General features: G+C 33.6%; 1 protein-coding gene across 2 annotated transcripts in view; it reads left to right on the top strand.

Annotated features, from left to right (window-relative positions):
* The first annotated feature begins 224 nt into the window (after positions 1-224).
* The window catches only part of LOC114324579 (putative aminopeptidase W07G4.4), a 215,394-nt gene continuing 188,770 nt past the window's right edge, over positions 225-26,848 (top strand). Inside the window, exons 1-2 of one of the 2 annotated variants that reach the window (XM_050653540.1) lie at positions 225-313; positions 6,343-6,730. In XM_050653540.1, the coding sequence (XP_050509497.1) occupies positions 240-313; positions 6,343-6,730 (462 nt within the window). In that variant the 5' untranslated portion in view covers positions 225-239. Of the gene's footprint in view, positions 314-6,116; positions 6,282-6,342; positions 6,731-26,848 lie in introns of those variants that run through there. The other variant, XM_028272444.2, reaches the window with a different exon arrangement.

Below are 26,848 nucleotides of genomic sequence, written 5' to 3'. Positions count from 1 at the left end.
CCAATGGCGTCCTTAATATCGGCGTTACACCTCGATGCACAGAGCGGTCCATAGCTAGCCTAATCTACAGGTTATTATATCTATGGTTTCATTACGAACTGCTACATCTGTCATCAATTTTTTGGTCTCATGTGATACAAAACATAATACATGATTAGTGAAAGTTGTCACGTTAACCACAAAAGTTAAATTTACAACTGTCAAAATTTAAGTTCAAAGTGTATTTTAGTGTAGAAATTATGGAATCAAATAAAAATCCGTTAAAATGTTCCTGCAAGAATGTTCTAAAGACCCAAGAAAACACAATGAAAAGGTAGAAAAGGTAGTTTAGAAGTCAAGGTTACTCAATTTTCTTAAATTCTTTTTGGAAAGGCGCTAGTTATAAGTGTTAATTTAACAATTCGGAAAGTTTTAATGGTTTTTTTTATCAAGGAGTGTAATAGTGTTGTTAATTTTCAAGTTCAAGTACGATAGTAAGGTCAGCAAAGTGGTATAGGAACCAGACAGGAAATATTTTTGAAGGAGGTTGACATTGGCATGGTACTCTATATAGATATGTATGATAAATACCACAATACAGCAATTTTTTAATAACTATTTTTGCAATTTATGTTTTAAATGAATGAATTGAAAAAAAGTTTTAAAAGTGTGTAAGAATATTTCTGAGCGCTTTCGGCTCCATCTTCAGAACTATGGTCAAAATTTAAAAGTACCACTACTAAAGAGGGATTCCATTAGTAGAGAAACTTATTAAAAATTACAAATTCTTTCTCAGACGTTCAAAATACTTAAATAGTTTTTGAAAAAACATCTAACAAACAGCTATTAGTGACTTCACAAAAAATACTTTAAAAAGTTTTGTGCATGGTACGGATGCAAAACCCAACCATTTGGAGAAGACGTCCAAAATTAAAGAAAAAATTGTTGAAACATAAAAATATATTAGCTGACATGAACCACAGACACACACTTTTAAAACACTTTTTCCATTTATTCATTAGTCAATGGACGAAATGTGTACAAAACGTATCAGTCTTTTTCAGTCCATTTACCTATTATTTACATTCTTTTGATCCTTATCATCAATCGATGGTGTTATGTTATAACTCGTGAGTCTTTGCCGCGTTTACTATTGCCTTGCATGTTTGTCGGTCCTGTGCCACTATTTTCCATTGTCTCACTCCCATTTTCTCTAGATCTTGTCTGACTGCATCTTTCCACCTTTTTCTATGCCATCCAACGGACCTTTTCCTATTTGGCCTTTCCCAAAACACATTGTTTATAGGGCGATTGTCATTACCAAGCTTATCACATGCCCTGCGCATCTGAGTCTATTGGCCTTTATATTGTATTATTCAAACAAGCGATTCGTATTTATATATTTATCGACTTTATTAATTATTTATTTATACAAGTTTTCTTTTACATACTCTAGCTTAAACTAAACTTATTTACAAAAGCCGTAACTATTTATAGCCCAGCCGTTATTCTGGAACAATCCACGCTCATCTCTAGCTATCACCTCGTCACGCCTATTTGAGGTACGTTCTCGAACACTTTTTACACCTCCGCCGCCGTCTCGAACATTCGATAGCGTCATTCTCGAGTTGTGTACCGTTATACGAGGGACAGTCAAGAGTTCTCTTTCGTTACAATATCTTACTAGATTTTCCATTCCGAACAGAGAATCTAACTCCTCCGCCTCCATTCGTTTATCACGCAGACTCTGCAAGGGAACATACATAAACTACGTCGTAAAAATTTTGAAGTTTTTAATAGCCTCCCCCTTCCGTTGTAAAGCCTCGTTTACAGTTGACCCCCCCCCTCATACCGACGTCGCAATTGCAACTTATGACCCCCTTTTTACAGATTTTTTTTTTAAATTCAATGTTATTTCTGGATTTTTTAAAGTTAGCTCTCCAAGTTTATTTACGAATGTATCCATATCAGTATTACTAACATCCGCGTACTTTTTTCTCTCAATTCACTGTACAACTAGTAATTAGCTTTATTGGGACAAAAGACAACACTTTTATCGGAGTTCCTATGCTTTCTTAACTGCATCATTTAAAGCTTAATATTTATTTTGTTTTGATTCCAATGCCATTTCTTTTATTAAGTATAAATAGATACAATATACTAACTAAATAGAATAGAATATTTTATTTCTATTCATTCTTGTAGAATGGTTTCACACAGAGTATTTAGTAAATAAGTGAACAGTTTAATATTGATTGCTTCCAGACGTTGTTCTGAAAAGAAGCGTTTGTGTAAAAACAGAACAATGTTTTATTGTTTGTTAGTCTGTATAAAACTGCTAGCAATATTATTAAGGATGTGAGTGATAAAAGCAAAATGAAAAGTATGCGATAAAAATAATATACTAATTTATTTTTATTCTAAAATAGGATATATTTTTTATATTCGTGAACTTCAAACGACGTCGGATGTGCACTCATGGCCCCCTCCCCCTGTCGTATACCGTCGTAATAAGCAAAGTCCCCCGTCCCCCTTTTCAACGACGTAGTTTATGGATGTTCCCAAGGGCTATATGCATTCCAAGGATTTTACGTCCCCACCTCGTGAGAGAGAAGTTTTAACTTCATTAGATGTTGCATTGCAAAGAAAGACCTGTTTCCTGCCATTATTCGCGTTTCAACTTCTCGATCTATTTTCTTGTCATTTGTGATTGTTGCTCCTAGATGTTTAAATTATTTAACCGCGTCGAAGTTATGATCGTTTATAGAGTAATAATATGTTGCTTTATTCGCCGTAGTTCTTATTTTGAGACTACGATGTATTTTATTTTTGTCTCCATTTATTTTTAGACCGATATTTAATGCAGATTCTTCAAAACTCGAGAACATATCCTTAACTTTTAATGTTGATTGTCCTTGTCCCACTGCATCTACTTCATCGGCAATGGCGAGTACAATTTTTGCTCCCGAGCAGCTATACATACATTTAATACATGATAAATCAATTTTCTGCATGACATCTAAGGCCAGGTTAAACAACAGTGGAGACAACGGATCTCCCTGTCTCAGTCCAGGATTTACGCAGAAAGCATTTGATATTTCCCCCTTATTCTAACTTGTGCAAAGGAGTTACCTTTGCTTGGTATACACGACAATGATTTATCGTAGCGATGTGACTCTGTAGTTTGTTGACGCAGTTTATCGAACGTCATTGAGTGTCCACACGTCTCCAAAATTTACATCGATCGTCAGTTCCCTGCCGAAGCTCAGGTCACCTCAGGCTATAAACATGTCATCCGTGACAGAAGACGACGACGTGCTTGCGATAGCCTGGCTTATTTTGTGCGAAAACCGAAGAAAATCAAGGAGTATGTGGTGTAAGGATTGACTTTTCAAAAGAAAACCATACTTTCACCTAAAGGCTATAGCGGGATAAGATGGTCAAAACTGCCCCCGCAACGATTAGCCTCGCGACTTGTGATTTTGATAAAGCATATAAAAACATGCCTTCATACAACTTTTTATCCTCACAGAGGCCCTAGAATTATTTGACTAGAAAAAACTACATTTTTTCGACTTTATTTTTTGTAAGCACAATTTTACTTTACAAATTCTGAAAAAATTCAAGAAGATGTATCTGTTGAACACAAAACATGTTTTTTTCAGATTTTTAAATTGATTTTGGCTAACTTTTAAATAGTAATTTCTTGTATATTATTTTTCGTTCTTTTGAATGGCATAGGCAGAATTTTTAATTTCTGAGTGGAAACGAAGAAAAAATTGAAAAAAAAACATTTTTACCAAAAGAATAATTTCGGAAAAATTATAAAAACATATCTGCTGAACAGGGGCGTCGTTTGATAGGGTCAGGGGGAGCATTTGCCCCCCCCCCCGACCCTGAAAATGACTGAAATTTACAAATAATACATCAATTGTCATCATTACATCATATATAATGTATTCTATATATAAATATATAATGCTTGCCCCCCTCAATCAAAATTTCAAATGACGCCCCTGCTGCTGAAACATTGCTTTTACTGATAAGAACCCTAAATCATTTTCTAAGATTTCTTGTTTTTTAAGTTACTAGCCCGATCAAAGAACAAACTGACCCAAAAAAATAAAGTAAGAATGAAAATTTGGAAATAGGTAGTTGAAATTGTCTATTATTATAGAAGAAAAAGTTTACAATTTTACATCCCTCGATTTTACAAAAATGGAGGGGAATACCTCCTTCTCGCGTGTTAAAAATATACATTCTAAATAAGTCCGAAATTGGATAAAATGACTGATTCCAAGCAACTTTTGTTCTATAGAGATTTTTCACTAAGTAAATACTTTTCGAGTTATTTGCGACAAAGAAAAACATGTTTTTCGACGGTTTTTCGGAAATAACTCAAAAAGTCAGTTTTATCAAAAAAAGTATTCTTAACAAAAATATAGCTTATAAAAAGTGAAAAAAATGGTGGATCCATGAAGTCTGTTGACCCAGTAGAAGCAGAGTTGTAGCTAATGAAAAGTAAGTTCTTTGTCAAATTTCAAATCGAATATTGCAACATGAAATAACCAAAAATAGGAGCACTTTTCAAGGAATACTCATTACAGCTGTTTAAAGTTGTTTAAAAAAACTTTATTTTTGTTTTTTAAACAACTTTTATCATTAAAAGTAAGTGGGTTACGCTCAAAATATTGTTGGTACCTTTTATTTTTTGGTAAAAATAATCGCGAAAATCACCCCCTAATTAGCTTCCAAATAAAATTAATCGTTACCGCTTCACAGGTTACTTTACTTATGTATTGCTTATACAACGATCTATAAATTTCACTGGTTCAAAGTGCTCATTTTTGAAAAACTTTGCTTTTAAAATATTTTTTTTTACATTTGAAAAAAACTCCATTTTTTTAAATAACTTAAAAATTGTTAGTAATACCAAAAATCTCAGTGTAATAAAATGTACGTTTTGCTTTTCTGAATCTTTTGGATTTCTTGTTTTCCTGTTAGACAAAAATTGGTTATGCTATGGATGTTCAAAATTTACATACACTCGTGATTAGTGACTCGTTTAAGCCATTTTAACTACAGATTTTTTAAAAATAAGCACTTTGAACCGATGAAACTTGCAGATCATATAAAAAATACATAAGCAAAGTAACTTGTGAAGCCGTAACGATTAATTTGATTTGACATGCTACTGATGGTGAATTTTGCGATTCTTTTTACCAACAAATAAAAAATACCAACAATATTTTGAGAGTAACTCACTTACATGTTAGAATTTTTTTTAAAAAAACAAAAATTAACCTTTTTTTAAACACTTTAAAAAAGCTGTATTGAGTTTTCCCCGAAAAGTGCTTCGTTTTTTGGTTATTTCACGTTGAAATATTCGATTTGGAATTTGACAAAAAAGAACCTACTTTCATTAGCTACAACTCTGCTTCTACTGGGTCTACAGACTTCATGCATTTTCAATAAAATAATTACTTTTGGAGTTATTTGCGAAAACCCTACAAAACATGGTTTTCTTTGTTAAAAATAAACATATTAACTCGCAAATAACTCGAAAAGTATTGACTTGAGTGAAAAAACTCTATAAACTAAAAGTTGTTTAGAATTAGTCATTTTTGTCCAATTCCGGACTTATTTTGAACGTATATTTTTCACCAACGAAAAGGGTGTATTCTCCTCCATTTTTGTAAAATGGAGGGGATGTAGAATTGTAAACTTTTTCTTATATATTAATAGACAATTTTAACTACCTAATACCTATTCCCAAATTTTCATCCTCCCCTTATTTTTTTATTGAGGTTTTCGTAAAGTTTTGTATTCTTTGATCTGGCTATACTTTTTATGTATCTGGCTATGATCTGGCTATATATTTAAATTCCTTTTTTTATATAGATACTGTGTATTTTGACTTGCTACAAACAATATTTGTATTTCTATTTCGTTCCAGCCTATCGATCGTTTCCAGCAACCAAAAATCTGCGCCGATTTGCGTCCACACGTTCGATAAAACTGCACCAACGAACTGCATAGTCACATCGCTACGATAAATCATTGTCGTGTATACCGGCCTTTACACACATTGTTTTGATCCGCTATTTATAAAATGAACTTGGCAACGCCGCGCCCTCGCTGATAGCATGCCGTACGTTGTATAAAACATTTCTGGTTTCCCACTCCCCAGCGCTTATATATAGAAATTCACAATTTGGGAAATCAGCTGAGTGGTGAGGCAAGCGTTGTATGAACTTGTAACTTTGTAAACACATTTTTCCGAACAAAATGAACTTAAAGGGGTAAATAAATACCTTCATACAACATTATCCACTAGTCTAATTATTTGAATTTATTTTTCAGTCCACCTGAAACCAAACTTGTCGTAGAAACATCGATAGAATCGCCGGAATATGACGGGATCTTGTTAGTGGCTGCACCGGATCAAAAAGTGAAGAATTCGAAGTTGAATTCTCTTGTTCAAGATGCTCTAAGTTTCGACCAATCCCTCAAGACAGAAATCGGCGTTTTACAGACAGATTTACCGGCGAGACGAGTGGTTTATTCTCCTACTGGTCCAATCGATACGGACTACGATGATGTGAGAATTTTCAAAAACAGTGCTGCGGCGGGTGTTAAGAGGGCGCTAAAGGCTGGTGTTAAAAAGTTGTTGGTGGTCCTTGAGGAATATCCCGCATTTGAAAGTACCGAGTTGGTTACGCTTTTGGGAGTATTGGATGCCTTATATACGGTGAGTCTTAATTTTTTACCACTAATGTTCTTTGTTCTAATTAAATTTAAAAATTCTAATTACTGTAACATAAGAAAGAAGTCTGCGCTTTTTGTTGAAATACCTACCTGTAGAAATAAAAAGGTATAATAACATAAAAAGGTACTACCTATATTTTACATGAAATTGGTACTGGTTCAATTATTATGTTTTCTTTTTTCTCCCTTTCCTTTTATCCTGTCAGAGTGTAGGATTTGGGGTGGTATTTTAATTTCCATTCACTTATCTCTTTCATTCTTGTCTATTTGATGTCATTATTTTCAATTCCTCTAGTGATTTTTGCTCAACATTTCCCGCCTCTACTACTTGCTGTATCCATTTTTTTCTTGGTTTGCCTCTTTTTATTTTTACGATTTTCTTTGCTTCGTGGACTTTTCTTGTAATTATGTTGCGTTGCATCCTCGTCTTATGCCCATACCAGTTCATTTGTCTCTTTTCTATTGTATTCATCATTGGTTCTTGGTCGGACATTCTATAGTATTGTTGCTTAATTTATCGCAATTTGTTTTTCCAACTATCCTTCTCAACCTTGACTTTTCGGGTGCTTTAAACTATACAGGATGATTCATTCATAATGTCCAATCTCTGAGTTGTAGATTCTAGACCTCAAAATGTTAAGATTTAACCCAAATCACTTAATAAAATGTGCACCGTTACTGAGTTACAGGGTGTTTAATTTAAAAATTTAATAACTATTTTTACCCAGTACTTTAAAACTATTTGACATATCCGTGTCCTACTTTGCAGAAAGTGTAGTTACCGTACACCCTACTAAATTATCATAAACAAACGTTTCTGGCTACTACCAGAGACGTACGGCAGGGGACAGTTAAGGGAGCGTTCAAGTATTACGTAACGCGATTTTTGAAGATTTTTAACCCCCCCCCCCTACGTAACGCTTTCTTATGGGAGTTGAACTATTGCGTAACTCAATTTTTGAAGATTTTTGACCCCCCCCCCCCAAACCTGCGTTACGTAATACTTGAACGGTCCCTAATGGTTTACCCTTCCCAAAGTCTACGCCACTGGCGGAATTGCTATTTTAACACAATATTTCGATTCTCTAATATTTTCTAGGCAAATAATATACCTACTTTTTTTCGTAATGATAAAGTTATTAGTTGTCGAGATATTTGAAGTTGACAATGAAACGGCACAGGTATTTTGATCAGGCCTAGCCTAATGTATTGCGCTCTTTCATTTTTAACTTCAAATATCTCTAAAACTAATGATTTTACGGTTACAAATGAAGAGTACAGCAGTGGCGTAGAAGTTGGTAAGGGTCAACAATTCACTTTTGCCTGTACGCCTCTGGTAGTAGTCAGATACGTTTATTTAACATAAATTAGTAGGGTGCACAGTACCTACACAAGGTATGATTTTATGAGTACAGATAATTTTAAAATTTTTTAATCAACCATCCATATTACATAAATATTAACTACATACATATCTATATCCAGTACTTTAAGTATTTGACATTATTCTTATCATACTTGGCAGACAGTGTAGGTACTATACACCCTACTAAAATATGTTAAATGAACCTTTCTGACTACTACCAGAGGCGTACGGCAGGGAAATAGAATGGTTGACCCTTCCCACATTCTACGCCACTGGCAGAATTACTATTTTAGTGCAATTTTGCGATTCTCCAATACTTTCTATGTAAATAATATACTCTTCAGTAGTGCCCATAAAATCCTTAGTTTTCGAGATATTTGAAGTTAAAAATTAAGTGGCACAATACATTAATCAAAATAGCTATGCCTTTTCATTTTCAACTTCAAATATCTCGAAAACTAATGACTTTAACGTTACTAATAAAGAGAGTATTGTAGAATCGAAATATTGCGCTAGAATAACAATTTCGCCAGTGGCGTAGAATTTGGGAAAGGTAAACCATTCACTGCCCCTTTTGTACGCCTCTGGCAGTAGCCAGAAACGTTTATTTGTCATAATATAGTATGATCTACAGTAAAAGTCGGTTAGCTAAACTCAGACACAACTGGCTAGTGATTTTAGTAAGTAATTTTTCCAAATTGGTAAAATTGACAAAAAATAATTACTAAATAGTTAATAATTATTAAATAGTTAGTAATTTTGCCAATTTTGGGAAAATTGGCCAAAAACAAAAAAATTACCCACTAAAATCACTAGCCAGTTGTGTCTGAGTTTAGAGAACCGACTATACCTACACTTTCTGCCAAGTTTGACAAGGATATACAAATAGTTTTAAAGCGCTGGGTAAAAATAGTTATTAAATTTTTAAATAAAACATCCTGTAACTCAGTAACAAGCCATCTTTTATTTACTTAAGTGAATATTTTGGGGTCTAGAATGTAAAACCCAGAGATTGGACAATATTATTGAATCACCCTGTATATTGTCATCTAAAGTATACAAAATGTAATGTGCAACATCTTCACGTCTGCCCCCCCCTAAAATTTTTTATGTGGATGCCCATGTCCGGCTTATCTGCATTGTATTTATCCAGCTCTTATGTTTTTCCAGAAGTGTCCAGTTATCACTTGCATGGAGCACAGTCAGTAATCAGTATCACTATTGTGTTATACAGGGTGCCCCAGACTAATTTAGCCACGCTATGTCTGTTAAACTAATAGAGATTTTCGAATGGGACAAAAGTGATATATTCTACTTGTAATACAGTTTAATATGGCGTACAAAAAAATATTCCAGTAAATATTCATCCCTTAGTTAAAACCCCAAACTTTAATTTTCTTAATAGCACCCTGTATATTTTTTTATAGTTTTGGATGTAGTCTTTTATCGTCTATTCAACACATTTTTTGAAAATAAAATCGGTTCGTAAATAACCAAGAAACTATCAGTTTATTTTTGTTAATTGTGTGTCCCAGACTAATTTATCCAGGCTATATTTCTTAAACGAATAGAGATTTTTGGATGGGACAAAAACTGATCTATTCCATTTGTAATACACTTTCATATGGCGTAGAAAAAATTTATCCACTAAATATCCATCCCTAACTTACAGGGTGCTATTTAAAAAAAAAATAAAGTTAGGGGTTGTAACTAAGGGATGAATATTTAGGGGATATTGTTTTTTCTGTAAGTGTATTACAAATGTAATAGATCAGTTTTTGTCCCATTCGAAAATCTTTATTCGTTTAAGAAATATAGCCTGGATAAATTAGACTGGGACACATAATTAACAAAACTAAACTGATATTTTCTTGGTTATTTACGAACCGATTTTATTTTCAAAAAATGTGTTGAATAGACGATAGAAGACCACATCCAAAACTGTAAAAAAAATATACAGGGTGCTAAAAAAATTTAAAGTTAGGGGTTGTAACTAAGGGATGAATATTTAGGGGATGATTTTTTTCTACGTCACATTAAAGTGTATTACAAGTAAAATAGGCCACTATTTGTCCCATTCGAAAATCTCGATTCGTTTAAAAGATATAGCGAGGCTAAATTAGTCTGGGACACCCTGTATTATTTTAACATTGTCTCTCCTGTACGTTTTTTCCAGTATTGGGGCTAAATCATAGTACTTATAACTTGTTTGATTTCTTTGCTCTATTTGTTATTTCCCAGTCTATTTTTCCGTCGTTAGGTATTATAATTGTGTATTATACTTCCCAGGTATTCGTATGTTGTAACAGTTTTTACATTTCATCTTTATCTCATTATCTTCCTTATCTTTTTTCTCACTGATTATCATTATTTTTTCTTTTTCCTCGTTTATTTTTCTTTTTAGTTCTTCAATTTTTTGTTCTACCCATATTTCTCCATTAGGTTGTGATTTATATTCTCGGAATCTGCTATTAGTGCTATGTCGTCCGCATACATTAAGGACTCATTGTTTCCGGTTGTAATGTGGTATTCTATTATTATCTGTAGTTGGTTGGTTTTATTTAGTAGGTATTTCTCTTCCAATTAATTTTTTCCGATCTTTCCTCTGTTATTTGTACTCTTCTTTTTACCTCTGTGTAAGTACTTTCTACAGCGTTACAGTATGGTGCAAATGAAAGGAATACATTTTTTGTTATTTCGTAACTCAGCGACTTAAAGAAAAATCCTAAATCAGGTCGATTTTTATTTTTAAATTATGATTTTTGACATATATATCATACTAGCGACGTCATCCATCTGGGCGTGATGACGTAATCGATGATTCTTTTAAAATAAGAATAGGGGTCATGTGCTAGCTCATTTAAAAGGTTATTCAATTATCTATCTAGTACTGTAAACAATAACATAATTATTTATACAGGATGTCCGCGTTAGCCGATCTTCTCCAAGCTCTAACTGTAGGTCCGCTATCACTTCATCCTTCTACTTTTTCCGCAGCCATCCTTTTGGTCCTGCGCTCTGCATTTTAATATCTAGGGCTCTTTTCGGCATTGATACTTCGTTTTCGTTAACAGGTCCAAATATCTTTCTTGAAACTTTTCTTTTTACTGTCATTTTTGGAGTATGTAATAAAAAATAACATTATAAACATGATGTACTCCTGATAGCAACAACTATGGAACTTCTTCTTCTTAAAGTGCCGTCTTCTCAATGGAGGTTGGCTACTACAATTGCAAACTCTTTTCTGCTTTCAGCTGTTCTTATTAGCTGTTCAAAATTTAGCCCTGTTCATTGTCGGATGTTTCTGAGCCACGATAGTCTTTTCCTTCCTAGTCAAACTCCATAGTAGTCCATAGTATACTTCTAGCAAACTCCAAGTACTTACATAGTAAAACTATGGAACAACTACGAATAATGATTTCAGACGTAGAAAAAAAATCTTTTGAAAAAGGACTGAATATGAATCTAAGAAAACTAAAACAGTGACTAATACAGAAGTCACATCAGTAATTACCATAGGTGAAACAAACATAGAAAACGTCCAAGAATATATTTACTTAGGACAAGCTATCAGAGCAGACAAAAGTAACCAGACTAAAGAAATAAACAGAAGAATAAGAATGGGATGGGCGGCATTCGGAAAACTCTCATATACTATCAAAAACCAAAAAATACCTTTAAAATTAAGAACTAAGGTATTTAATGCATGCGTCCTACCTGTTCTGACACATCGGGCCCAGACGTGGACGTATACCAAGAGCAACTTAGAATAAAGAAAATTCAAAGAGCTATGGAAAGACAAATAATGTTGAGAATATCGCTGAGAGATAGAAATAGGAACGAGTGTATAAGAGGCAAAACCGGAACAACAGACGCTGTCGAACATGCATTTAAATTAAAATGTAAATGGGCTGGGCACAACGAAAGATATCAGGATAGAAGACGGAATAAAGAAATTGGCCGCTGGAGACAATATACTGCAAAAAGGTCGAGAGGTCCACAGCAAATGAGATGGAAAGATGACATTGAGATGAAATAGGGCAGGTCCAATGTGGAAAAGGCAAGTAGAAGACAGAGACAAATGGGAGAGGCCTATATTCAGCACATTAATAGATTTTGGGCTATAGATAGATATATATTGAATACAAAAACCTTTGTTGTAGACCCTACACCAACATTGTTGTAAACCCTACACCACATTGTACGCTGTGCACCAGAGCCCTGAGCTCTAAGCCTATCATATTAGCCCTAAGCGTGTTGAGGCCTTTATGCTTGTATTCAGACTTTTTCATAGACCTAATTCAAAATAATCTAATAAGTATATAGCCCAGTCGGGATACCATTTGACCTTGCATTAGGAGCTACCCCAAATTTTATTTTTCTAATCTTTAGGGGGGTCAATAGTAGTATAAATTTAAAATCTCGACTGAATTTGACCGTTGAGTTAGCCGCCATCTTGATTTTAAACGAGAACCGGTTTTGCTCAATATCTCCGCCATTTTCAACTTTTCGACAAAAAATATGGAAACTGAAATTGTTGAAAATGCGATTTTCTATAATTTCGTTTATTATAATTTTTTTCGTGCGGTCCATATTTTCCGAGTTATGGGGAAAAACCAGTGACAGTTAAAGCATAATTATTGATTTCTTGAATTATCTCGTTTATTATTACTTTTACAACAAATTTTATTCTATACAAAAATGAAGAGAATTAAATTTTGTACAATTTTGATCTCTTTCATTTTCTTGATAAAATCAATATTTAAGGTAGTACGTATTCGGTAAAGGCGCGAGCGTAAGACCCGATTGATTTTAAAGAAATTGTTTTTGTTCAATATCTTCCCCATTTTCAACTTTTCGACAAAAAGTGTAAGGACTGAAATTGTTGCAATTACGATTTACTACAATTTCTTGAGAGAACCAGTGGCGGGTCTAAGAGGGGGGGAATGGGAAAATTCCCCCTAAAGGGGTCCAAAATAAAAAAAAAATTGTTGAAACAGTAAAATATGTTAGCTGACATGAAACTTAATTATCGACAGACAAATTCAAATAATAAAACCCGCTAGTTAATAAAATTAAGTGAACTTAATGCATATAAGTTATTATTTATGTCTTTTATGTACTTAGTTTGGTTCGTGTTTCATTGGAAGTTTCAAAAATTATATAAAATATAATTCTCTTTATTTTTGTTTATGTACAATTATGTCGTAAAGTTAATAATAAATGAGACAATTCAATACTCATGCTTCCCCTTCGCTTCCACTATTTTCCTCCATAACTCGAGAATATTGATCGCATAAAAAAATTGTGGAAAAGAAATTGTAGGAAATTGCGTTTCCAACAATTTTGGTTCCTACCGTTTTTGTCGAAAAGTTGAAAATGGCGGAGATATTAAGCAACAACGGTTCTCCTTTAAAATCAATATGGCGGTTAATTCAACCGGGGAATTCAGTCAAGATTTTAAATTTACACTACTATTGATCTCCCCTAAAGGATAGAATTATAAAATTTGGGGCAGCTCGGAAAAAAGATTCAATTCAGTAATTATGCTCCCCCCACCACTTTTTACTATTTTCCCACTTAACTCGGAAAATATTAACCGCATGAAAAAAATTGTTAAAAAGAAATTGTAGGTAATGATATTTGGAACAATTTAAGTTGAAAAGCAATTGCTACAAAATCAATCAGGTCTTACGCTCGCGCCATTATCGCATACATACTACCTTAAATATTAACTTTAGCAAAAAAATGAAAGACACTAAAATTGTGTAGAATTCAATTCTCTCTATTTTTGTATAGGAACATTTTTGTCGTAAAACTAACAATAAACGAGATAATTCAATAATTATGCTCCATTTATATGTAACTGTCACTATTTTCCGCTATAACTCGGAAAATATCGATGGCGTGAAAAAATTGTAAAAATAGAAATGATAGAAAATTACATTTTCAACAATTTTGGTTGTTATACTTTTTGTCGAAAAGTTGAAAATGGCGGAGATAGTGAGCAAAAACGGTTCTCGTTTAAAATCAAGATGGCGGCTAACGCAATGGCGGAATTCAGTCGAGATTTTAAAGGACATCGCACACATCTTATGGAAAATATAATGTCACTAAAATTCAATAAAATTTATACGATTAGATTCGTTTTAATATAACGATCAATTCTTATCATTGCGCCAACTCTTAATTATGATTAATTACGGCGCAAATTGCAATTAAAGTTTATCGAAATCACATTTTTGGAGTCCATAAAATGTTAGTTTACATTATTGCTCTGAGTGCTATTCATAACAGCTTAAATCCCGCTGGGCCTAAGCGGATTAGTGAAACTAATCCACTGATTTATGGAGTACCGAAAATCTGGGTATTTTAAAATATTTTTTCTCTCTCTAACTTATGTACCTACCCATTTATTTTCAGATTTATTTATATCAATTTCTGCTCTTATTTTTGAAAATAAAGAGTTGGCGCAATGATAAGATTTGATCGTTAATTTAAAACGAATCTATTGGTATAAATTTTATTGAATTTGAGTGACATTATATTTTCCATAAGATGTGTGCGATGTCCTTTACACTACTATTGACCTCCCCTAAAGATTACAAAAATAAAATTTGGGGCAGCTCCTAATGCAAGGTTAGGCCTGTTATTCGTCTAACCCGACTGGACTAATACGCAATTGATTAAAACGTAATATATTTTCACAGAAAAGGGACTAACATGCTGTCAATTTGAAGGCTTAAGTTTTCCACGATCACAAAGGCAAAAAAAAACACAGAAAGAACTGTTTTTATAAATAGGATACCGGTATTTTGTAGACAATTTGGAATACACAGCTAATAAATAATAAAAAATTACAATGTATGTCAATAAATTTATTAAGCAAACAATGTATAATGTTCCTAATCTTATCAGCGTTGAAATATATTTATTTGATAATTTCTAATCTTATAAAAAAATTTTGTTGATCTTCGGCGTTTGTATTTCCGTACCATGACTATGAAAGGCCTACAATACCATCATTATCATATTGCCCGTAGTGTTACACTGCCCAACATAGCCATCATCCAATAAAATTATGAAAATAACTTAATTTGTCACTTCGAACATGTTGTTCGAACTAAGTTGTTTTTATTTCCACTGCTTATCATATTATATAGATATGGATTTTTTGGCCATCACATTGTTCCAGACAATCTTGACCACTGATTTGAACACGATGTTAGTTGGTATTCCAACTGGTCCACTGCCTAGTTCTTAGACCATAAGGTTCGTTTTCTGTCGTTCGTTTATAATTTACCCCCTTTCTAGTATTGTTGGCTGTAGTTTATGTTTTTTATAATATTAGTTAATTGGCAATAAATTATCTAAATAAATTTAATTTTCAATACTTTTAAGTGACCGTCATGAAATGCCACTGATAAATCTAAACAATTAAGAATTCGGATAATTATTGCTGACCAAATATGAAATTCATCGTGATAACGTTTCTTATTACAACTGGCTCACTATAATCCCAAGTAGCAATTTTACGACCTGCAACCAATTTTGTCCTAATGGGACGTTAAATTTAAGGACAAAATTGGTTCACAATAAGCCTTAACCAAGGACAACGTCTGTTTTTCCTATGGACCAACGTTGCTGCTAATAAGTAATATAATCTGTTGACCAACCGACATCGGGAATAACGACGTCAATTATTAGGATAAGGTTTGACGTTAAGCTGACGTCGGTCTTAACCTATCTGTAGTATAAGTGCAATTCAGTGGCATACATCAACGACTACTCAACGTCGGGAATTACAACGTATTTTTTAGGATAGATGCCAACGTTCAGAGGACGTTGGTGTTTTATCGAGTATGGTAGACGTATTTTTCGGGAAGACGACAACGACAATCCAACGTTGAGAATACCAACGTTAATTATTAGGTTAAGGTTTAACGTTAAGCTGACGTCGGGTATAACCTCCATACTACAATGTAATTTACTGGAAGACATTTAACGACTGCTCAACGTCGGGGATTACAGAGTATTTATTAGTATTGAACCCAACGTTCAGGAGACGTCGGGTGTTTTCTCAGTAGGTTTATGGTAGATTGCTGCGTGTACTTGCGGGAAGGTGAGAACGACAATACAACGTAGGTAATAACAACGTAGTATTTAAGTAAAGTTGGATACGTTAACCTGACGTCAAAGTTTTTTTTATAAGATACCTGTAATTTACTAAAAAACGTCGACGACTATCCAACGTCGTAAAGTAAATTTTCGACAATTGGTTGTTTAGTTTCCAACTACAAAACGACGTAAAAATTTGCTGATTAGGGCCTATCTGGCTTGACTCATCTTGACTTATATGATTATAATATGACAGATATTACATTGCATAACATAACCTTACTTTTTTACACTTGGTTTTTCTAGTTTTTCTATAAACAGTATATTAACAATAACAATTTATTGAATGAAAAACCTATATAATATGTAGTTAAAAAAATATATAGTTGTTCTTTGAGAAAAACAATCTCAAATCGTCCACCAGATTAAGGCGTGTTCACGACGACGACCGGTCGTCGGGAGTTTGTCGTCAAGACCAGGTTGTTTGCGCTTACTTTAGGACGTATTAGGTATACCAATAGGTAAATTCGAGGTGTGCAAGGTAAAAATAGGTTATACTAAAGGTCGGCAGGGGGTGTCCTTGTCCAAATCAGTTAAAATGTAGTGCAATTTAGGTCGCGAGTCAAATCCGCCATTAATTAAAGATCGCCATGGTTCAGCCATTTTTTGAAACATAATGTTTGCCATTTTTTTGCTAGATTTTAATGAATATTTGATTTTAATTAACGAATTTTGTTTATATATAAATCAAGGATAATTTTGTATGGATCTAGACATAATAATATGTTTTTTTAATTACGATGGTTATTTCTATTTTTACCATTTTGTTCGATTTAACCTGTAAATTTCTGAGGCGTCGGTCCTGTGCTACTAGTTCCCATTATGTCTCACTTCCATTTTCTCTAGATCTTCTCTGCCTGCATCTTTCCACCTTTTTCTATCTGGCCTTTCCCGAAACACATTGTTTCGATTGTCATCACTGCGTCTGACATGTGCTGTCCATCTGAGTCTATTGGGCTTTATATATCTGACTAGATTTTCCTCTCCGAATGGAGACTCTAACTCGTTATTGTATCTGGGCCTCCATTCGTTTTTCACGCTGTCTCTGCAAGGGCGAGATATCATTCGAAGGATTTTACGTTCCCACACCAGCAATTTATTTACTTCTCTTTTTGTTAGTGTCCATGTTTCGGTTCCGTACGCGACTGCTGGTCGTATTATGGATTTATATCTGGATTTTTGCACCTCGTGAGAGAAGTTTTGACTTCGTTAGATGCTGCATTGCAAAGAAAGATCTCTTTCCTGTCATTATTCTCTTTTCAAATTCTCGATGTATTTTGTTGCCATTTGTGATTGTTTTGGTTGCTCCTATATATTTAAATTCTTTAACCATTTCTAAGTTATGATCGTTTATTGCAATATTTTGCCTTATTCGCCACCGTTCTTATTTTGAGTCTACATACCATGTATTTTGTTTTATCTTCATTTATTTTTAGAACGATTAATGCAGCTCCTTCAATACTCGAGAAAATATCCTTAACTTCTAATGTTGATTGTGCCCCTGCATCTATGTTATCGACAAAGGCGAGTACAATTTTGCTCCCCAAGCAGCTATATCTGCTTTGATTTTTGGATAAATTTTTCGCCTAACATATTCTAAGGCAGGGGTTCCCAACCTTCGAGCAACTGCGTACCACCTGATATATTTTGAAGATTTTGGCGTACCACCAAACACAGGTTTGGGGGGAGGGGGCATGGAATGGAAGAAAGCTCCCCAATTTTTTTAGAAACTTATTTGCTACCAAAAATATGTCCATTGGCTTGTTTTATTTTATCCAGAAGTCAATCAAGGATTTCTTTTTAAAAGTGTCTTCTCTGAAATCGATGAATGTTTTCTGTAAATCCTGTAATTCTAACTTATTTGGTGGGCTTCCTGCAAAACAATTTCTGATCCAGTCAAGCTTGGAATAAGCGTCAGAGAAATATTTATTAAAACTTTCTTGAAGATATTCCAAGTGATAAATTATATCAGCAACCATATCTCTTATTCCAGCTATTTCGTTTTCGTCAAAACATGATGACAGGGTCGGAAACGCAGAGACAACCTTCCCCTGTACTTGAGAACATTAAGGAACTAACTTTTTCTTGAAAGAGTTTATTTCCTTATTGCCTGTGAGGGGTGTTTGCTCTCTGAAGACCCATGTTCAGCGTGTTGAGTCTGTCATTATTTTTTTCAGCTAAAAGCATTAAAACTTCTGACCTCAGTTTGAAGAAACGGGTGAAAAATGGCACTTCCGCAGTCAAAGGCCCATTGTAATCGTTTGGTTTAAGGCGCAGTCTCTCTTATGCGATTGTCGCATGCGTTTGACGCAAGCAGCAGTCGCAAGCAATTAACGCAGTGGTTGGGGTGGTCTCTCTTGTGCGTTTAGAGGCATCCGACGCATCAGATATAACAGCTGATGAAAAGCGGGAATTTTAAAAATAATATGTTATATCTAACGTGCTATGTACTAAGAGTATAAGTCATAAAAAAGATTTTTCGGGATGCTTCTATATTTTGAATTATATAATTAATAAGGTATTACCAAAGTAGAAAGTAAAATCGTTAATTAATAATTTATTAATCATATTTCGTCACCATTTTCATATTCAGTTGTAATAGTTATTTCATCAGTGGTAAAAAAGACTTTGAAAAGTCCTAATAAAATATTTTCATTTTTGACTTATACTCTTAATACATAGCACTCTAGATATATTATCTAATAGCACCAATAACAGTAACATTGCTTCAGAGTAATTTATAATAATATTGATATTGCTTCATAGTAATTTATAATAATATTGATATTTAGTAATTTGTAATTATAGTAATACTTATTAATTAATAATAATAGGAATATTTAGTAATTTATAATAATGGTAATAACTTAGTAATTAATAATATTCATTAGTCATTTATAATAATATGTAGTAATATTTAGTAATTTATAATTAGTAGGTAGTAGTAATAGTAGTAAGTAGTAATTAATTTAGTGATAATAATAATATAATTGGTGCATCTACAGAGACAGGTTTATCTTCACATATTAAAAGAGCAAGAATTGGAGGAGAACATTTTAAAAATGATGCTCTCAGATGAAGGTAAACCAAAAAAGAGTAAAACTGATGAAATGTATGTGAATAGGGTTGAAGAAGGATACCAAACCAATTTAATAAGTAAATATATGGTTGATAATGAGACCAAGTTTCATAGTTTCTTTCGCGTGACGAAGAACCAGCTCCATTTCTTGTTATGTGCTATTAAGGAAGACATAACGAAATCTCCTACAAGAATGGTAAAGAGAATGATAACACTATATATAACACCAGAAGAAAAACTTGGTGTCACATTAAGGTTAGTACAAAATGTTTATTTCCTGTGCAATTATGAAAACAACAGAATTGCTTATTTATATCTGGAAATTACGTATTATTAAAATATTAATTAATAAAGCTTTTTAACCTCGAACCTCGTTATCATAATTTGATAAACAATAAACAACAAACTTTTAAATTCTATGTCAAATTTTTTGTTGTTTTATGAAATGGACGCATGCAGTCACTGCAAAGCACTGCTATCATTACCAGTCGATGCAGCAGGCGCATGCGATTCCTCGCGTCGGACGCACAAGACAGACCGGCCGTATAAAGTTTACATTTGAGGAGTGCACAGAACATCGCTTGCGACTGCTGCTTGCGTCAAACGCATGCGACAATCGCATAAGAGAGACTGCGGCTTTACCCACGCGACGCGTACTACCTGAAACCTTTCCGCGTATCACCAGTGGTACGCGTACCACCGGTTGGGAACCCCTGTTCTAAGGCATTTAAACAACAATTGAGACAACGGATCTCCCTGTGTCAGTTCTTCTGTAGTTCTTACATGATTCCCTTTTTCCTTTCTTGTGTATTGGTATACAATGATACTACCACACCATTATTTCGACATTATTTCTTGTTGCCATGCGTTTTTTATTAATTGATGGATTTTATTTATGAGTTCATGACGGCCTTTTTTAATCAACTCGGCATCAATATTGTCCAGACCAGGGGATTTATCGTTTTTAAGCGTTTTTATGGCATGCCTATTCTTTAATTACAGGTAAACAGGGAGAAGTGTACTTTTTAAGTGTGTAAAATAAATAATTACTAGCTGAGCGCTTTCGGCTTATAAAGCCATCTTCAGAGCTATGGTCAAAAAGTTCAAAATACCACTATGAAGAGAGATGGATCCCATGTACGATATAAAAATACTTCTATTTCTTATGCAGTTTTTTTAATGATGGAAGAAAACCTTGTCTGTCTGTTGAAAAAATTGCTCAATTTTGCTGTTGGTTTTTGTAGCCGGAGAAGTTAAAAACATCAAATACGAGCATAAAGGAGTTTCACACAATAATTACATTACATATAACGAATATTTTATCATGCATGCAGAATGCGATACTGCATGGTGACACCGTACACTTCAGATGGTAGGGTTTCTTGACCTTACCATGATCAAATATTCATTATATGTCAGGGATGGCCAAGCTCCTTGATAGGCCGAACCATTTTTCAAAATTTGAAATTTTTCGTGAGCCGCATTTGAACAATTATCTAAAAAGTGTATGAAAGGTATTATTTTTTCTCTTACCGTTTGGATTTCACTAATTTTAAAGTGAAATAAAATGGTTCACATCGTTGTTTCAAATATGCAAATAATTCTATAAGCAGCCTTTACTAATTCAGGATACTTCGATTCTTCATCATCCTTCCAACTTCTTCTGGGATGGCCTATTGATCTTCTATCGCCTCTCAAAAAACACCGTCTTTAACACTATGTCTTCCTCTGATCTACCACATGACCTGCCCATCTTATCTTAGCTTTTGTATATCTGACGATGTTTTCAGTATCACTCTCCTGTCAATTCATCTCTTTGAGGACCAAATATCATTCTGAGGACTTTGTTTTCAAATACTAGCAGCTTATTTATTTCCCAGTAGCTTATTTATTTAATTTGTGACAACATAGCCGATCTTTTAACAACTTGTCACTATAATCGGAGAATACAGTAAGAGAATGGGATTAGAGATTAATAAAAAAAAGACCAAATTCATGATCATCTCCAGAAACATGGATGCACTTTAAAACTCCACCATGAACACTGAATACCAAGTCCATTGAAAAAGTGAGCAAATTTAAATACTTGGGAACGTGGCTTTTTGAAGACTGGGCATCGGACAGGGAAGTAAAAAGTCGCATTGAGCAAGCTCGACAAGCTTTCGTAAAATTCAGGAAGCTACTGACCTGTTCAGAGTTCGATCTTCAACTGAGACTAAGGTTTACTAACTAAGTGCTAGGTATGGTCGGTGGTGCTATATGACGTAGAGGGCTGGACACTCAAAACGAGGGATATAAACAGATTAGAAGCTTTCGAAATATGGCTTTATCGCCATATCCTAAAGATACCATGGACAGCGAAAGTCAAAAATGTAGGTGTCCTTAAAAGAATCAACCAAGAGCGCCAACTTTTCGAAACCATCAAGAAAAGGAAAACTGTGTATCAATGTCGCACCATGCGAAATGAAAAATACCAGTTCCTCCAACTTATAATCGAGGGTAAAATTTAAGGCAAGAGAGGAATGGGACGCAAGAAAATGTCCTGGCTCCGAAACATAAGGCTATGGACAGGGATTAACGACAATCAATCTCTGATACATTTTGCAAGAAACAGAGAGTTAATAAAAAAAGCGATCACTAACATCCATTACTGGATTTGCATCTGAAGAAGATTTATTTCCCACTGATGTAGAGTCTAAGTTTCACTTCCGTATTTAACAATTGGGCGAATAATAATTGGCTCTATAGTCTAAATTTAGATTGTTTTTTAGCAGCTTAGATCTTAGTAATGATGATAGGGAGCATAATGCTCTATTCCACGCAGCTATCCTTGCTAAGACCTCTTTTTATAATGTGATTGTCATCTGTGATTACCGTTCCTAGATATTTTAACTCTTTTACTATCTCGAAGTTGTGGTCATTAATAGTTATGTTCTGCCTAACTCTTGATCTTAGATTTTTGGTTACTAGCATGTATTTCGTGTTCTCTTCATTAATTCGAAGCTCAGACTACCTGTTTCTTCCTCGAGTTGTGAAAACACCTCTCTCACGTCCCTTACAGAATGATCGACTGCACCTATGTATATCATCAGAAAAGGCCGACAATAGTTTTGATCCTCGATTTGCAAATCCTCCTGTCAGCTCAGATGATATTTTACTTATTAGATATTCTAAGGCCTAACTGAATAGCAAAACAGTGATAAGGGGTCTCCTTGGCCAAGTCCTAATGTTACGCTTAGTCTTTTATATTTGTTGCCACATTTAAAAAAAAAATAAAATTCAGGGACATTTATTGAGAGCCACAAATAATCCTTCAAAGAGCCACATGTGGCTCGCGAGCCACAGTTTGGCCACCCCTGTTATATGTAATGTAATTTTTGTGTGAAAGTCCTTTGTGCTCGTATTTGATGTTTTTAACTCTTCAGTCTACAAAAACCAACAGCAAAATTGAGCAATTTTTTCAACAGACAGACAAGGTTTTCTTCCATCATTAAAAAACTGCATAAGAAATAGAAGTATTTTTTTATCGTACATGGGATCCATCTCTCTTTATAGTGGTATTATGAACTTTTTGACCATAGCTCTAAAGATGGCTTTATAAGCCAAAAGCGCTCAGCTAGGAATGATTTATTTTACACACTTAAAAAGTACACTTCTCCTTGTTTACCTGTAGTCATAAGTATGTACAAAACTATTTCAGTCTTTACATTTATTTTTAGTCGATCATGTTATATTAATTTATTCTTCACCCTCCTCACTTTCTTCTCCTATTATAGAGCCGTTTTCTGAGAAAAACTGTAGCAAGTTTCAAAAGTACGCTATATTCAATTAAAATACGTGATAATATTATACATAATTATTATGTAATGTCGGCATCAGGAAAGAGAAGATAACATTTGAAAAAATTATCATAGATTACCTATTAAATATTTACTACGAAACTAATACAATATAAATATCATAATTATCAAACGCTTAAATATTTCTTTGTCGAATCGTTTACATTGTGAATGAAACTTTTATTTTATTCTTTGTGATGTTAACCTTTAATCGTTTACATACATTAAACAATGAAATTAAAATAAATATATTGCGGATTTCTTTTTAAATGCAAGATGAATCAGTTGGGTCGTTGATCTATGACTAAGTCGATGATATTCCACAAAAGATCAATGGGCACTGGTTTGTAAAAATAATACTGTTTATATTTTGTTATGAATCTACATAGACCAGTTACTGGTGAGTTACTAACGGTTATCCGATAGAGATTGGTCGTAATGGTAACCCTGCCTTATCTCTCTCACCTGTCGTGTCCCCATTACTGAGAATCGTGATTTCTTCCAATATTCCTAACAATGTTTCTCCATTGGTCTCTATCTTCAGCTGCTCTAAGAGCTTCGCAGAATGTGTTTCCAGCTGAATGCTTTATTTGGTCAGACCATCTAGTTGGTGATCGTCCTCTTGATCTTCTCCCCGGAACGTTTCCAGAAACAATTAATCTCTCCAAACTGTCGTCACCTCTGCGAACCACGTGACCAAAGAATTGCAGAATTCGTTGCAGACATATTGTGGACAGCCTTTTTTTAATGTTGAGTTGGTTTAGAATGGAAACGTTTGTCCTATGAGCTGTCCAAGGTATGCGCAACATTCTTCTCCAGCACCACATCTCAAAGGCATCAATTTTTTGGCGCTCGCATGCGCGAAAAGTCCAAGTCTCTGCTCCGTATAGAAATATTGAGAATATAAGGGCATTCACCAGTCTCATCTTGATATTTTGAGAGATAGATCTGTCTTTCCAAACTTTAGTTAGGCGACTCATCGCATTTTTTGCCATACCAATACGTCTCCGAACTTCTGATTCACAGTTACCATCGTTAGTTATACTAGACCCGAGATAGACAAAGGTGTTTACTATCTGGTATTCCTGTAATATGTTAGTCAGTTGAATAGTTCAAATCTGTCGACCACCATTATTTTTGTCTTAGCTTTATTGATTTTCAGACCAACTTTATTGCTTTCGTACTTAACTCTTCGCAGAAGATCAAACATTTCTTGCTCATTTGCTGCTATAAGTGTAGTGTCATCAGCAAATCTTAAATTGGAGATTTTCCTACCAGCTACTGTTACTCCACCGGCCCATCGTTCTAAAACCATCCTCATGACATGTTCACCATAAATGTTAAATAAGTCAGGTGACAACACGCATCCTTGTCTAACACCTCTATCGGTCTTGAATTGGTTTGAGAACTACTGATCTAGTCGTACTGTCGCTGTATTAGACTGGTACAGATTTTCAATAAGTGTCACCAGGTGCATTGGTGCGCACATTTCCATTAAAATTGACCACAGATTTATCCAGCTTACACAATCAAATGCCTTTTGGTAGTCAACGAAGCATATAATCATAGGTACTTGAAATTCTCTAGACTTTTCAATGAGTTGTCTCAGGTTCAGGATTTGTTCCCTTGTACCTTTACAAACCCCGATTGTTCCTGAGGTATTTGGTAATGTAGATAGGTTTTTAATCTGTTCTTGATGATATGCAACAAGATTTTACTAGTATGTGTTATTAGTGACAGTGTGCGGTAGTTTTCACATCTGGTAGTAGTTCCTTTTTTGTGTAGTGGGATATAAATTGAGGTACACCAATCAGATGGCCATTTTCCTGAATTCCAAACAGCGGCACAGATAGAATGGATGATATGTAATCCTTTGTCACCTAGTAACTGTAGTATTTCACATGGTATTGAATCAATGCCTGGGGATTTATTTCTCTTTAGTGATTTAATTGCATCTTTGACTTCAGCGAGTAAGACAGTAGGTTCTCTAGGGTAGTCAGAAGGCCACTGATTTTCTGCTGATACCTCGTTATTTTTATATAGCTCACCACAGTAGTTTCGCCATTTTTCCAATAGTTCATCAGTATCGGTCTTTAAATTACCTTCCTTATCTATTACAGACCACGTTTGAGGTGCCTTATGCACCTTGGGCAAACCGTAAAGTGTTGGACATGTTTCTTGTAGAATGAGCTGGAACTGTTGTCCTTTCTTGATATTTAACGCTTGATAAGTTGTTGACCATACGGGTATGTACGACTTTCCGATATACATTGTCTTTCGCAATGTTCTTTATTTTTGTGTCAAAGTATTCAATATTCATTATTACCGTGTAGATTTCTTGGTTTTTTTGTATGTTCTGCAAGGCTTTCTTTTCTTCACTCAACGAAAAAGGTACGTAATATTAATAAAAATGTTAATTCAGACATCAAAAGCAATACTTAAAATTTGTCCAATTCTTGGTTTTATTTTAACAACAAAGCGATGTTCATCAATTCATTAATTTCATTAGTAGTTGATCCAATGCATTGCTTTTATTGAATTGATGAATAATCATTTAGTAATATAATATAATACTTTCATTATTTATACCATAATATCACTTTATTGATATTACGAAAACTGTTCATTGAATCAACGAACACTGTTCATTGATCCACAACGTCGTTAATTGACCGACGCGACAATTCAAATTAGTCGATGCTGTTATTCGTTGCGTCATTCCTAACGTATACTGTTTCATGCATCCAATCAATTTCGTTTATTTCTACAATTATTTCCGTTTATTCTCACAATAAATACCGTTATCCTTTCAAGCAATTCTATTTATCCCTACAATAAGTTTCGTTCATTTATACTATGCACGTCTTTTATATTAATAATTAGCTGACCCGGCACACTTCGTACTGCCTCAATAGATAAAAACAAAATTTTTTATACAATAAACTTAAAATAAACAAAAGGAATTCGTAATTAATAAACAAAAAATGCTCGCTGTGAATGAGATTTTATTATTATTTTTAATTAATTACACATGGTGTTTGAAGTAATAAAGTTTAGTTAGAAGTAACAAAATACAGTTTGTAGTGCAACAGTTACAATCTTAAATTTGTTTATCTTATAATGAATAGAACAGCTTTAAGATAAATGCAGATTTTTGTTTATATTTTATCTACATTCAAAACAACCCTGTATTTATGATTGGGTTCGGGGTGGTTCCAGCTCTATAGGTGTTTATTAAATAAAATTGAATTAAATTAAAATTAAATAAAAAAATAAATTAAAATTAAATGAAAAAAGTAAATAAAAATAAATAAAACTGAATAAAATTAAATAAAATTAATGAAATTAGATAAAAATAAATAAAAATTAATACAAATAAATAAAATCATATTAATTTAAATAAAATTAAATAAAGCTAAAAAAAATTAAATAAAAATAAAAATAAATTAAAAAAATAATAATAAAATTTAATAAAACGAAATAAAATAAAAAAAATAAATGGAATTAAAAAATGAAATAAAATAAAATAGACGAAAATAAATAAAATACTTAAATAAAAATAAATAAAAATAATCAAAATTAAATAAAATTTTATAATTTGCTGCTTGTTCTTTTCGTGTGCTCAGAATTTTTCTCCTG

This window comes from Diabrotica virgifera, chromosome 6 (assembly GCF_917563875.1).
Source record: "Diabrotica virgifera virgifera chromosome 6, PGI_DIABVI_V3a".
NCBI classification, from domain to species: domain Eukaryota; kingdom Metazoa; phylum Arthropoda; class Insecta; order Coleoptera; family Chrysomelidae; genus Diabrotica; species Diabrotica virgifera.
This window is presented reverse-complemented; position numbering and strand designations above follow the sequence as displayed.